General features: G+C 37.6%; 1 protein-coding gene across 1 annotated transcript; it reads right to left on the bottom strand.

Moving 5' to 3' along the window:
- Positions 1-567: 567 nt before the first annotated feature.
- On the bottom strand, positions 568-9,123 carry LOC148779370 (pleiotropic drug resistance protein TUR2-like). Its single transcript, XM_088854193.1, has 3 exons — positions 9,095-9,123; positions 1,205-1,325; positions 568-837 (listed from the first exon to the last, which is right to left on the bottom strand). Exons 1-3 carry the CDS (start codon positions 9,121-9,123, stop codon positions 568-570), a joined length of 420 nt encoding a protein of 139 aa, XP_088710319.1.
- Between the last annotated feature and the right edge of the window lie 6,400 nt (positions 9,124-15,523).

Here is a 15,523-nt window from a genome sequence, read left to right as displayed (position 1 = left end):
TCCTTTTTTTTGTTTCTTTGTTATTGGACCCAAAGACTCGCCCGAGTTTGCCATGGTTTTAGAACACTGGGTGAATTGATGATGTTTTGCAAAATTTTATAGAAAAGGAATCCTCCTGGGCAGGTGTCTTGCGACGACGGGTGTACTCTACTCTACCGTGGGAGTCGACTATGATCTCCAACACAAAATATTTCGTCATTTCTTTTCTATGATATTGTTTATTGCTATTGTCTGGTGGTAATTTTCTTTGTCAACACCAAAGAGGAATTTTATGTTCTTAAGAATGCAGGTTGAGACATTTAAAGAAGGGGAGTGATATTATGTCACCGTATCATTATAATATAATGAAACAAAGCACAAAGGAAACGAGATCTTGATCAAGTACACAAAAATTCAATCATATTTCATTGAATTGAGATGGGACATTGCAAGCCAAAATACACCTGACTTTATATCAAGGGAGAAAACATGGATAAATACATGCGAGAAAATTGTGAATACACTCATTTCCAGAATGAAAGGGAGAAGAAAGGAAACAATAAAGTGAATGAGAGGATCATGAAACATTCATCTAGCTTGGAAATTAAGGGTGCGAATGGATAAGGCAAAGACAAGGGCGAAGAGGATGGCATAGCCAACAACAACACAGGCAACCCAAGGCAGCATGTCATAATCAAATCCATATGAAGCATTGAGGAAGTCGCGTAGCGGTACGGGGTTGCCCTCGGCCGTGAGCAACTGCTTTGTCACATTTCCAAACTGAGACACCATCAAACCGTAAAGTGTCCAGGCGACGGGACACCCCCAGTAGTACCACCTCCACCAGCCGGGGATGCTCTGCAAACATGGGAATGGATGTCATATTTTTTAGATGTCAATAACTAATACTCCTAGTTATTAGATGTCAATTTGGATGTCATATTTTTTTTTTTTTTAACTTGAAGTCTAGTCCAAAACACGCTTATAATCACTGCATTTAAAATCTGAAATATGAGAGTGATTCTGACCTCTTTGTATTAAAAATATATGGTCGCTTTATATACTTTTTCTTTTCAATTATTAAGGCCATTATAGGTCTCTCAAGAGAACAATTTAAGAATTCAAGGATTTTTAAGTTCGAATGTATTTTCTCTGTATATTTCTTTTCAAATATAGTAGTTGCTGTAGAATCCCAATACAATCATGTAGTAGAGAGAGTAGGCACCTCAAGGGTGTTAAGGGTGGCATTGAGGAGAGTGGGCAAAGCCCTCCCTCCCAAGTAAGCCTCTGCGTCCACCCTGAGTTGCTCATATCTGATCTCAACCTCCGGCAATGTTATATTCACTCTGCAAAGCCAAAGCCAAAGCCAACCACCATTAGATAGGAAGAGCAAACATGTGTGAGATATAGATATATATATATACCTGTCAATGCTCTCGCGGAGCTTCTTGACGAAGATTTCATTATCCTGCTGGTTTGTACCTTTATTGTGAACTATGCAACTGACTCTCTCTCTCTTCATTCATTTTTTGAGTCAAATCTTGTGCTCAATGTGAGTGATAATTGGCCATATGCTGTTGAATATGCAGCAATGTTTCACATACTGTTTTTTTATTTATTTTGATATTATTACTGTGCCATTGGCTTGCTTAGAATGTTATTGGCTTGCAGAAGTAGATCAAGCATCATTTGATCTCATTTCGAGTCAAATCTTGATGCTCAATGTGTGTGATAATTGGCCATATGCTGCTGAATATGTAGTAGCGTTTAACACACTATTCTTTAGCTGATTTTGATATATTATGTTGTTATAAGATTGCTTAGAATGTCATTGGTTTGCAGAAGTAAATCAAGCTCTATTTGTTCTTATTTTGAGTTGCTGAATGTGAGTGATTTGTCCATATGCTACTGAATATGCAATAATGTTTAACACACTATTGTTTATCTGATTTTGATATCATTATGATGTTATTGGCTTGCTTAGAGTGTCATTGGTTAGTGGAAGTAGATCGAGCATCATTTGATCTCATTTTGAGTCAAATCTTGGTGCTCATTGTGTGTAATAATTGGACATATGCTGATGAATATGCATTAGTGTTTAACACACTATTTTTTATCTGATTTTGATATCATTATGATGTTATTGACTTGTTAGAATTTTATTGGTTTGCAGAAGTAGATCAAGCACCATTTGATCTCTTTTTGAGTCAAATCTTGGTGTTGAATGTGTGTGATAATTGGCCACATGCTCCTGAATATGCAATAGTGCTTAGCACATTATTTTTTATCTAATTGTGATATCATTATGATGCTATTGGCTTGCTTAAAATGTCATTGGTTTGAAATAGTAGATCAAGCATCATTTGATATCATTTTGAATCAAATCATAGTGCTAAATGCGTGTGATTATTGGTCATATGTTGCTGAATATGTAGCAATGTTTAACAAATTGGTTTTTATCTGATTTTGATATCATTATGATGTCATTGGCTTGCTTAGAATATTGTTGGTTTGCAGAAATAGATAGAGCATAATTTGATCTCATTTTGAGTAAAATGTTGGTGCTAAATGCGTGTGATAATTGGTCATATGCCATTGAATATGCAGAAGTGCTTAACACACTATTTTGTTATCTGATTTTGATGTCATTGGCTAGCTTAGACTGTCATTGGTTTGCAGAAGTAGCTCAAACATCATTTGATCTCATTTTTTGAGCTAAATATTGGTGCTAAATGGGTGTGATAATTAGTCATATGCTGTTGAATATGCAGCAGTATTTAACACATTGTTTTTATCTGATTTTGATATCATTATGATGTTATTGGCTTGTTTAGAATGTCATTGGTTTGCAGAAGTAGAGCAAGCATCATTTGATCTTATTTTGAGTCAAATCTTGGTGCTAAATGCATGTGGTAATTGGTCATATGTTGCTGAATATGCTGCAGTGTTTAACACACTATTTGTTATCTGATTTTGATATCATTTTGATATCATTATGATGTCATTGGCTTACTTAGAATGCCATTGGTTTGCATAAGTGGATCAAACATCATTTGATCTCATTATTTGAGTCAAATCCTAAATGCATGAGATAATTGGTCATATGCTGCTGAATATGTAGCAGTGTTTAACACACCTATTTTTTGTCTGATTTTGATATCATTATCTGCTCCACTAATGTGAAACAATAGCTATAGAAATAAGAAATGGGATTAGAACTGTTTGCCTTTCCCATACATTGATATAAATCTGTAGACACCCTATTTTTAAAATTGACAAAATTCCATGATTTTCCTAATCTTAGAAAAACCTAGGACCACACTATTTTAGAAGGCCCCTAAACCATAGACCACCATAATCCATGGTCCCAATCCTATGATCCACACCTAGCAAATCTCATAGTTTTTAGTAGTTAATCATCTACACCTAGTAAATCCCATAGTTTTTAGAAGTTATCCATTCCACACCCATGGTTTTAGTAGTTATCCATTCTACACCTAAAAATCTCATAGTTCTTAATAGTTATCTAATCTACATCCCTATTAGGTCTATAAGAAAAGGAAACTAGCTTGCTAAGGGGGAGAGAAAGGGAAGAGATGGGAGAGAGAGGTGGGATATGGGAGGCTAGAAAATCTAGAGAGAGAAAGAAACTAGAAAAAAGAAATCTTAGAGAGAGAGAGCTCAGAGAAAAAGAAAGAGAGGGAGAGAGAGAAAGATAGAGAGCCCAGAGAGAGAAAAAGCCGGTTAGCAAACCTAAGACCTAGGAAAACCCTAGCTCTAAGCCACCCTTAGATCAAGAAATCCAACAAGCCAAGGCTTGGTCAAAACTTGAAGAGAGACAAAAGAGGACACACGGCATAAACTCAGCCGGTCTTGATATGGGCAAGGTTTTAAAGCCTCGGGTTTGCAGGGCCAACTGGCCTGGCCAGGTATTTTTCTCATTCTTTTTTTCTTTTATTTTTTTAGTTATTTTGTTACATCTAGGATTTTATGTTTATTTTATTCTTTCCTGCTTTTTGGATTGATGCTGACTCTGCCATTGATCTGAGAGCGGATCTACTCATTTCTGAGTAGATCTAGCATCAAATCAGAATTTGATTTTCCCCACTCTCTATCACTTTTTTAAAATCAGTTTGTAGTACGGATCTGCTGGATCTTCCTATGAAGACTATCTGATTTGCACTGTAAACAAAATAGTTAACATGGTACTATGAACGGTTATCATTGTAGATACATTGTAACAAATTTATATATGAATGGTCAATTGTCCATATGCCTTGTGCATAAGTGGTGCTATCACTCCATAAGATTTAATATTTCTTAATTGTCCATATGCCTTGTTTTTGTTACCTTTTTCCGTTAGTATTTCTTTTCATTATTTATTCATTTATTATTATATTTGTTTGTAAATAGAAAAAAAAGAAAAAAAGAAAGAGGATTACTCATTGAATTTTGTGATAAGAGCATGTTTATGTTTATGTGTCTGTTTCTTTTCTACTTCTAAAAAGTTGTTTTGGGTTCGTGATTATCTCTATTAAAAGAGGCTACTCAACTTCCTATTTTCTTCTCTCTCCACCTACTCCAACTTGTTAAGGGCTTGGATCTGTTCCAAATAATTTTCTTGTGTTTCGGGGGACTGCGTGTCTTTGTTTATGGCTAGAAATTTTCAGATTTCAATGTTTTCTATTTTATTTTTATCTCCTTGAACTTTTGTGAGTTTTAGACCGAGAGAAAGAGAGAGAAAGGCATAAATATTTTCTTTTGGGATTCTGACTTTAGTTTCCTTGTTTGTTTTAGTTTGTTGTTGTCTTCTTTTATTTCCTCGTAAGGTTTCCTTGTTGTTTATTCATTTTCTTTTATCTTACTAAAAGAAGCAGAGTTTTTGATTAAGAGGTAGAGCTTTCTTTTTGGATATATTCCATAGTTAACGCTTTGGGTTAATTGTTAACCGTTGGTATTCACGTTCAAAAACATTCTTTGGTCTCTTCTGCTTTAATCTTTTTTTGATATTCATGGAATAATTTTTCTTCTTTGGTATTCATGGCATAGTTCTTCATATCAATAATAGGTGACTTTAAGTTAAGTGGGATGAGGTGTGTGAGTTGTTAAGAGAACTTTGGGGAATAGATAGAAACTCTTTCCTTGAGAGGAGATTTACTTAGATAGCAACTAATCCCTTGAGAGGAAATTTATAAAAGAGTTAGCTAGAGATGGACAGGGAAGGGAGATTGAGAGAAAATAGGGAGAGAAAATGAGGAAGGGAGAGAAAAAGAGTGGGTGTTTGAGGCCATCTTTCTTAACCACTAAAAAAAAGGTATCTTTAGCTAGTTTTTAAAATAAAAAATCACTTTCCTAAAAAAAAAAAAAAAATCAGCAAATGTTTTAGGCATCTTTGTCTAAAAAACAAAAGAAATCTTTTAAAGGCAATCTTGCTTTCAATTTTTTTTTTTTTTTTTAAAGCCATTTCTCATATCTGAAAATTAGGCAAAATGCTATCTTGCTTTCAAAAAAAAAAAAAAAAAATTTTGAGTCATTTTTCATTTTTGGAAAAGAAAAATTTGCTTTGCAAGATAGAAAAAACAACTTTTAAAGCTTCTTTGGTTTAAAAAAAAAAAATCAATTTTGCTATAAAATTTTTTTTTGTATGTCATTTCATTTTCACAGAAAAATAAATAAATAAAGAATCTTCTCATAAAAAATAAAATTCAACTTTGGCCTCTCCCTCTTTCCAAAACAAGAAAAATTTTTGTCAAAAAAATAATAATTCTATTTTTCATCTATTTTTCATTTATTTTCTTGTAATTCGATAGTTGCCACTACTTTCTACTTTCATTAAAAAATAAATAAATAAAATTCAGGGTCACCTGCACTCTCTATCTAATTGTGCCCTGATCGAGTCACCCTTGACTTGGGGCACGCTCAACTAGGCACGGGTTGTGTCTGGTTCCACTTTTATTAATTGTATACCTTCTTGGGCGTTGCTTACCCGCACATCTGACTATGCTTTTGGTCGGTCAAAAACCTGACCCGAAGCACACCTCACTTGGCACAATTTGTGCCAAGTGCTCACTCCTTTTTTTTTCTTGCATTGTGTGTTTTCCTGTTTGCTATTTTTCTTTTCACTTGCAAGATTCTTTACACACTCTTGCACACAACGGACTGGGGAAGCTCGGGAAACCAATAAATTTTTTGAAAACTCCAAAAATCCTGCACTAACGGTCGTGAGGGAAAGATAGCATTGAGAGCCAAGGAGGTTGAGATTTATGTAACTTTAACTGTGAGCGCCCCTCCATAATCCCTAGCCTCAAAGCAACTCCACACATAGTAGGACTTGGTTGATTTCCATAACAGGAGGCCAAGACCTATGTGAGGACCTACTCAGCCTAACCGCATTTCAATAGTAAGAAACCCACTCAGACCGAGCTTACTTATAATTTAAGGCAAAGTTTTCGAGTGCATTGTTTGCATATCTCGATTGATTAGTCCTAGATCTTAGTCAGGATCCTCTTTTAGTCCGAGCTGAAACTTTTTGTATCTAAGTCCAGTCTTGTAGCCAGCCTAGCCCAGGTCCGAACCAAAGCCCCCTTTTGGTAACACAACCTTGATCCCGTCCAGGTCCACACCCAGTTTGATTTTCAAAACCTTCTGGGTCTAACTCCAAACTTGTGCCTTGCCTAGCCCAAGTCCGAACCAGGTTTACACCTAGGTCCAAACCTAGGCCCCCTTTTGGTCAAAGCCAAGGCTCGTGCTTAACCTAACCTTCATCCAATTCGGGTAAAAAACCGGTCTGTTAACCAACCCTCTAAGTTCAAACTCAAGCTTGTGGCTAGCCTAGTCCAGGTCCGAACCGGCTTCACGCATAGGTTCAAACCTTGGTGCCTCCTCGGTCCGAGCCAAGACTCGTACCCATCTAGTTCAAATCTCAGTCTAGGTCCTAGCCTAGGTCTAAGTATAGAGATTCCTCTAGAACTAGACTAGGTTCATCTTAACTTAAGGTTCAAATTGAAACCAATTGAGTATAGCAAGATCCGTCAAGTCTGGTCTTTTCTTAGGTCTAGATTCAGAGTTGTTCCTAGACTTAGATTGGGCTCACCTCTATTTGGGATTCAAACATAAGTCCATCAAGCCTAATCTAAGTCCATACTCAAGCTAGGTCCAACCTTTCTAGTCTAGCACAAGTTTAGGAGTTATGACCCAGGATCAAAGCAAAGCAAGGTCCAACCCTATGGTTTCAACCCAGTCTAGATCTAGAGAACCTAGTCAGTCCGAGAGGCATCGTCACAGTGCTCCCTCGCAAATCCAAAGCACTCGTGCTAGTGAATCGAGTCTCAACCCATATGGAACCATATCTAGCCGTCCAAGCGCCCTCAGGGCAATCATTTGGAAGCCACGAGCCAACAGGTTAACAGTGCCGTAATACCCCAAACAGTCAAGGGGTTAGGCCAGGGGCAATCCTCCATGACATGGGGGTTAGCCTCAAATCTAGTTGGCACACCAAGAGTAAGACCCCCGTCTAGATGTATGAGTCAGTCAATACTAGCTGGGTTAACCCTAATGTTCAATTAGCAGCCCAGCATTCTAGTCTTAGTAATTAGCCAGTTACATTCTAGTCTTAGTAATCAGCCAGTTACGGGGCAAGTGGGTTCACACACAGCTAGAGAAAGTCTACCCAAGCAACCCAGCACCAGTAAAAGTCAAAATTTTGACCTAACTCGGTATCAAGACAATCATAAGGTGCATGTATTCTTTAAAGACCTGTTGAACCGAGGGTACACCATCTAATGTAGTCAATCCAAGCAGGTTAGGTCAGAAGCTCATGCTATAAACCATGCCAACTACTTGGCTCAAACCATGATAACCTTAGAGGTGCTAGCCTGCCAATTCAATCGAGTTATGACCTCCCTGCACTCTTTCAGTTCAGTGTTGGGGCAAGAAAATATCATAACCTTAGGGTTATATCATCCAGTCAAGGTCAAGGACAAGCGAACTTCACTGTCAAAGGTCAGAGGTCTAGTCATCATAGCAGCTTGAGTCGTCCATCCTAATCAAGTGGTTATTCTAACCTGCAGGCCTTCTTGCGGCCAAGTAGTGCAAACTCCGAGTAATGGGTCTGTTCTTACCCAATTCAATTCGAGTGAATCTGTAGGCCGACAACTAGCACAATAAGTTCAACATAGTCCTTAGGCTCAATCCTTGGGGCAACCCGCTACATGGGAAAGCCAGTCTATACAAGCCACGTACCACAAATCCAGGTTCAACAGACCATGCAGCCGAGCAAGGTCACGGTTATAACGACGTCTCAATTCACCTACATGAAATGCCTCTAAGACTCTTTAGAGAAATGAGAATATGAGACTTCTCAGCTCCTAAAACCTATGTACAAGAAACTCTAGGACACCTAGAAGATCTACCAGTAACGTTTGCGATGCCAGAATTCATAAACAAATTTTTTGGGAAAGAGGATCCTGAGACACACATCAACACCTACTTATTAATGGTCCATATGTTGCGAGACTTACCCAACCAACTTAAGGTCATGTTTTCGCATGACTTATCAGAGGTTCCTTTGATGTGGCACCAAAGATTCATGAAGGATAACCCTCAAGCAACTCCTGAAGAAATATTCAGGCGGGGCCAAGACCCATTACCCTTGGTGAGCTAACATCCACCAAATAAAAGTCGAACGAGTCTCCCTTTAAATTTATAACAAGATTCAGAGAGACCGCTACACGAGTCGTCGAAACCCCACTCCCTAAATCTGTGAAGGTAAGAATAACATTAGAGAACATGACTTCAGAATATGTCATGTTCTTCAGCAATGGGGCGGTTCCTTACTCGTTTGACCATATACTTGAGAAAGTAGCGCATTATGAACGGGCTAAGGAGGATGAGGCTATAGTCTTTGATAACTCGACTGGCGAAAGACCCTCTCAAGAAGGAGAGGTGAACATAATCAAGAAAAGCAACCCTTCTACAAGCCATTCAAAAGAAAGGATTAAAACTTACTTTACCACATGGAGAATGCAGACTTCCACACCAAGGGAATTCACTCCCATTAATGAGCTTATGACCGATGTCATTAAGACGTTGCTTAAGGCAAGGCTCATAGAATTACCTGTAGTAGCCAGGATTCTTCCCTTCCATGGAGGCGATACATCTTGATGGTGTGAGTGGCATCAAAATTATGCTCATAATACTGAAGAATGCCGAGCTTTCAGGCATAGAGTTCTAGAGCTTAACTAGGGCAGGAGCACAACTCCGATAACTGGGGTACGCCCATATCACAAAAGTTCATCTCATGAAAAACAAGTTCCTAACAGAACATAAAGCCCTGCAGGGGCAACCCCATCAAACTACTAAATAGAGGTAATCTCCTCTCATGAAGAGGGCACAGCAGGGGCAGTTAATGAGATTGAGCCCTTGTTTGCAGAGTCCCAACGTGCCATAAGGTCATCCAATGTTAACTTAGTCACTCTTCTCCTGCGAGAATCTCCTCCAAGCTCGAGCACTAAGGAGGAGCCTACTACGGAGTTAACCTCCGAAGAGCAAAAAATCTTCAATGAAAAAAAAATAAAAAAGGAGTTGGGTGAGTGATCACCCCTTGCAAGAAACCAAATAGGGCATTCACGCTTCAAACTTCAAAAGGCATTAATGCTTAATGAGTAATACAAATTATCCCATTAACGAGGAATAACTAATGAGCTTATCCATCCATGTAAGGGATTAGGAAACTAAGAGTAATTATTAGTCCCTAAATCAAGGATCAAGTGGGGCAATTCAATAGATAAATCCAAAGGGAGCTCGATGACCATTGTCAAAGAAATATTCGATGCCAACCTGGGGCAAGGGAAATCAGAGGATGGCTGATATTAGAACCTCCCTGCTACTTGGATAAGGGAAAGATGATCAAATCCTTACATAGTCTTAAAGCGAAATGCCAAAAAAAATAAAAAATAAAAAAAAATAAAAAATAAAAAAAAATAAAAAATAAAAAATAAAAATAAAACACCGTTGACACTTCTTCTTCCTCCTCCTCTTCTTTTATCGTCATTTTCTTCTTCAAAAAATAAAATAAAATAAAATCTGCTGGGCTGAACACCCGAAAGGGACCCAGGGGAGAAATAAAAAGGAAAAAAAAAAAGAAATCATTTGGGCTTAAATTTTAATTGGAACCCCATGTGTTGGAAAAATGGCTACCAGGCTGAACACCCGAAATGCTGGAAGTGATGAAAAAGAAGAAGTTTTTTCCTTTCCTTCTATTCTCTAAAGTCTTTTATATGTAAACATCTTCTCTTCCTTCATTCTGAGTCAGAATAGTGTCAAAAGAAAAATCAATAAGCATTAGCCTGATGGAACTTTGTTAAGGACATCGATCATCTGGACTTTGAAAGGTGAATGATGGAGGAACTAAATCGGAAATCCAAAGAGACTCTAAACACCCAGGGGCAGTATCCTGTATTTTCAAAACTATGTTTTGCTTGAAAACTCCAAAGAACTCTCCTTTGAATTAAAATACAAGAGTTGAGGTTGGAAGATAATGAAATACTTGATGATTCCTCGTCCTGAAGATTCAAGCAAGGAGCCGACACACTCATATAGGGTCTACCAAAGGGGTCACAAGTGGTTAAACTGTAAGACCCACATTTAAAAAAAATTAAAAAGAAATAAAAATCTTAAAACTTTCATTTCAAAACTTTTCTTTTAAAAAACACTCCATCGTTTGCATGAGTATAACTGCCAACTACCCTGTCCATCGCTGCATGACGTTAAACTACTTAAAGGGCTCCATGGTTGCAGGAGCTAAAACTGCTAACTAAAAATTTGTTTTTCAAAATATCTTTCTCATTTCAAAATTTTCATCATATGCCATATGTTTTAAAAGAACTTTAATTTCTTTGTTAAAATCATGACCAGTTCAAGGCTCTAGGTTTTATTTCTAAAAATACTTTTAAAAACGAAGGAGTTTGGACACTAATATATGATGATTACCATGTTGCCACCTCATCTCTCTCTTCAGAATTGACCAAGTAAACCTTTGCCTAAACAAGATAAATCTATAAAAGACCTTAGAAAACCCTAAGAAAATAAAAGAAAGTGTCAGGTTTAAGAATTTGAAATTGTGAAAAACCCTTAAAGTTAAGTGGAATGGTCAGAAAATCCAACTCGAGTTTTAAGCTAGTGTAACTCATCGACATCTCATGCCGAAAACCCTAGAATGAAAATACCCTAAGTGGGTGAGCAGAAGGCGCAATATCTTGGAAGGATAGTTGGTATGTCCTCTGACTACAATATGTCATGATGAAAATTAAAATGTCTACATTATCTTTGCCACTCACTTGCCCTTTGAAGGACAAGGAGTGCCTCATTGATAACGATACGATAAGTGTTAAAAAGAAAGAGGTGATTGGTAGAGAAAAAATAGAAACTCTAGATTTCTCGACAAACAATTCTGATGTCAACCTGATTAACTCAGAAGAATCACAAATTGCACTCAAACCTGAAAAACAGCTACCATGGCCTTGGAGCACAAGAAGAAATCAATTGGACAGTCTCGTAGATGAAGAACAAAACGAGCATAAGCTCACCCAGGAGTTAACCCAAAAAACATACGAGAAAGGGTCATCACATGTGGAATTCCACTCCAAGATGTAGTCTCGAAAGAGGTACAAGAAGTCCCCATCATCGGTAATCAGGACCTCATTGATAACGATACGATAAGTGTTAAAAAGAAAGAGGTGATTGGTAGAGAAAAAATAGAAACTCTAGATGTCTCGACAAACAATTCTGATGTCAACCTGATTAACTCAGAAGAATCACAAATTGCACTCAAACCTGAAAAACAGCTACCATGGCCTTGGAGCACAAGAAGAAATCAATTGGACAGTCTCGTAGATGAAGAACAAAACGAGCATAAGCTCACCCAGGAGTTAACCCAAAAAACATACGAGAAAGGGTCATCACATGTGGAATTCCACTCCAAGATGTAGTCTCGAAAGAGGTACAAGAAGTCCCCATCATCGGTAATCAAACTAGGGCAGATGATCCCTTCAACCTGTACTTCTAAATTCACATAATAAATGAATCACACATGTATGATAATGAATCAAACTGGCAAAAGCAAGGTGAACTCGAGCATAAGCTTAACCAAGACTAAGAAACTGTGGAGTTCCAAACTCATGGTGACAAGAAAACCTTAATTCCAGGAGAATAACTCAAGAGGAGGCAGATGAGAAAATTCTTCAAGGAGACTTACTGCCTCAACTATCAAAAGAAGTTGACCTTCCAAAAATTCTAAGAGGCCCACCTGGGCCGTCTTCACAAGACTTCCTAGATGATCCACCCATATGGTGACCAAATTGGGTCACCTCCTCAAGAGGAGAGATTTCTAGAGCTTAACTAGGGCAGGAGCACAACTCCGATAACTGGGGTACGCCCATATCACAAAAGTTCATCTCATGAAAAACAAGTTCCTAACAGAACATAAAGCCCTGCAGGGGCAACCCCATCAAACTACTAAATAGAGGTAATCTCCTCTCATGAAGAGGGCACAGCAGGGGCAGTTAATGAGATTGAGCCCTTGTTTGCAGAGTCCCAACGTGCCATAAGGTCATCCAATGTTAACTTAGTCACTCTTCTCCTGCGAGAATCTCCTCCAAGCTCGAGCACTAAGGAGGAGCCTACTACGGAGTTAACCTCCGAAGAGCAAAAAATCTTCAATGAAAAAAAAATAAAAAAGGAGTTGGGTGAGTGATCACCCCTTGCAAGAAACCAAATAGGGCATTCACGCTTCAAACTTCAAAAGGCATTAATGCTTAATGAGTAATACAAATTATCCCATTAACGAGGAATAACTAATGAGCTTATCCATCCATGTAAGGGATTAGGAAACTAAGAGTAATTATTAGTCCCTAAATCAAGGATCAAGTGGGGCAATTCAATAGATAAATCCAAAGGGAGCTCGATGACCATTGTCAAAGAAATATTCGATGCCAACCTGGGGCAAGGGAAATCAGAGGATGGCTGATATTAGAACCTCCCTGCTACTTGGATAAGGGAAAGATGATCAAATCCTTACATAGTCTTAAAGCGAAATGCCAAAAAAAATAAAAAATAAAAAAAAATAAAAAATAAAAAAAAATAAAAAATAAAAAATAAAAATAAAACACCGTTGACACTTCTTCTTCCTCCTCCTCTTCTTTTATCGTCATTTTCTTCTTCAAAAAATAAAATAAAATAAAATCTGCTGGGTTGAACACCCGAAAGGGACCCAGGGGAGAAATAAAAAGGAAAAAAAAAAAGAAATCATTTGGGCTTAAATTTTAATTGGAACCCCATGTGTTGGAAAAATGGCTACCAGGCTGAACACCCGAAATGCTGGAAGTGATGAAAAAGAAGAAATTTTTTCCTTTCCTTCTATTCTCTAAAGTCTTTTATATGTAAACATCTTCTCTTCCTTCATTCTGAGTCAGAATAGTGTCAAAAGAAAAATCAATAAGCATTAGCCTGATGGAACTTTGTTAAGGACATCGATCATCTGGACTTTGAAAGGTGAATGATGGAGGAACTAAATCGGAAATCCAAAGAGACTCTAAACACCCAGGGGCAGTATCCTGTATTTTCAAAACTATGTTTTGCTTGAAAACTCCAAAGAACTCTCCTTTGAATTAAAATACAAGAGTTGAGGTTGGAAGATAATGAAATACTTGATGATTCCTCGTCCTGAAGATTCAAGCAAGGAGCCGACACACTCATATAGGGTCTACCAAAGGGGTCACAAGTGGTTAAACTGTAAGACCCACATTTAAAAAAATTAAAAAGAAATAAAAATCTTAAAACTTTCATTTCAAAACTTTTCTTTTAAAAAACACTCCATCGTTTGCATGAGTATAACTGCCAACTACCCTGTCCATCGCTGCATGACGTTAAACTACTTAAAGGGCTCCATGGTTGCAGGAGCTAAAACTGCTAACTAAAAATTTGTTTTTCAAAATATCTTTCTCATTTCAAAATTTTCATCATATGCCATATGTTTTAAAAGAACTTTAATTTCTTTGTTAAAATCATGACCAGTTCAAGGCTCTAGGTTTTATTTCTAAAAATACTTTTAAAAACGAAGGAGTTTGGACACTAATATATGATGATTACCATGTTGCCACCTCATCTCTCTCTTCAGAATTGACCAAGTAAACCTTTGCCTAAACAAGATAAATCTATAAAAGACCTTAGAAAACCCTAAGAAAATAAAAGAAAGTGTCAGGTTTAAGAATTTGAAATTGTGAAAAACCCTTAAAGTTAAGTGGAATGGTCAGAAAATCCAACTCGAGTTTTAAGCTAGTGTAACTCATCGACATCTCATGCCGAAAACCCTAGAATGAAAATACCCTAAGTGGGTGAGCAGAAGGCGCAATATCTTGGAAGGATAGTTGGTATGTCCTCTGACTACAATATGTCATGATGAAAATTAAAATGTCTACATTATCTTTGCCACTCACTTGCCCTTTGAAGGACAAGGACAAGAGTGTTTACTTCTTTGACACTCACCTGTCCCTCGAAGGACAGGGAGTGCCAAAGAGTGGCAACTGTAGACACCACATTTTTAAAATCGGTAAAATTCCATGATTTTCCTAACCTTAAAAAAACCATAGGACCACACTATTTCAGTAGACCCCTAAACCATAGACCACCATAATCCATGGTCCCCATCCTACGACTCAGACCTAGTAAATCTCATAGTTTTTAGTAGTTATCTACTCTAGACTTAGCAAATCCCATAGTTTTTAGTAGTTATCCATTCTACACCGAGCAAATCTTATAGTTTTAGTAGTTATCCAATCCACATCCCTATTAGGTCTATAAGAAAAGAAAACTAGCGTGTTTAAGGGGAGAGAAAGGGAAGAGTTGGGAGAGAGAGGTGGAACGTTGGAGGCTAGGAAATCTAGAGAGAAAGAGCCCAGAAAATAAAAAAGCTTAGAGAGAGAGAGAGCTCAGAGAAAACGAAAGAGAGGAAGAGAGAGAGAAAGATAGAGAGACAAAAAGCCGGTTAGCAAATCTTAGACCTAGGAAAACCCTAGCTTTAGGCCACCCTTAGATCAAGAAATCCAATCAAGCCAAGGCTTGGTCAAAACTTGAAGAGAGACAAAAAAGGACGTACGGCATAAACTCAGCCGGTCCTGATACGGGCGAGGCCTTGAAGCCTCGGGTTTGCCGGGCCAACTGGCCTGGCCAAGCATTTTTCTTATGCTTTTTCCTTTAATTTTTAGTTATTTTGTTAGATCTAGGATCTTATATTTATTTTATTCTTTCGTGCTTTTTGGATCGATGCTGGCTATGCCATTGATCTGAGAGCGGATCTACTCATTTCTGAGTAGATCTAGCCTCAAATCAGAATTTGATTTTCCTTACTCTCTATCACTTTTTTAAAATCATTTTGTAGTACGGATCTGAGGGATCTTCCTGTCAAGATCTCTCTTGTTTGCATTGTAAACAAAATCGTTAACATGGTACTATGAATGGTTATCATTGTAGATATATTGTAACAAATTTA

Source organism: Amborella trichopoda, chromosome 12 (genome assembly GCF_054954075.1).
Source record: "Amborella trichopoda isolate Santa Cruz 75 chromosome 12, AtrichopodaSantaCruz75HAP2 v2.0, whole genome shotgun sequence".
NCBI lineage: Eukaryota > Viridiplantae > Streptophyta > Magnoliopsida > Amborellales > Amborellaceae > Amborella > Amborella trichopoda.
This window is presented reverse-complemented; position numbering and strand designations above follow the sequence as displayed.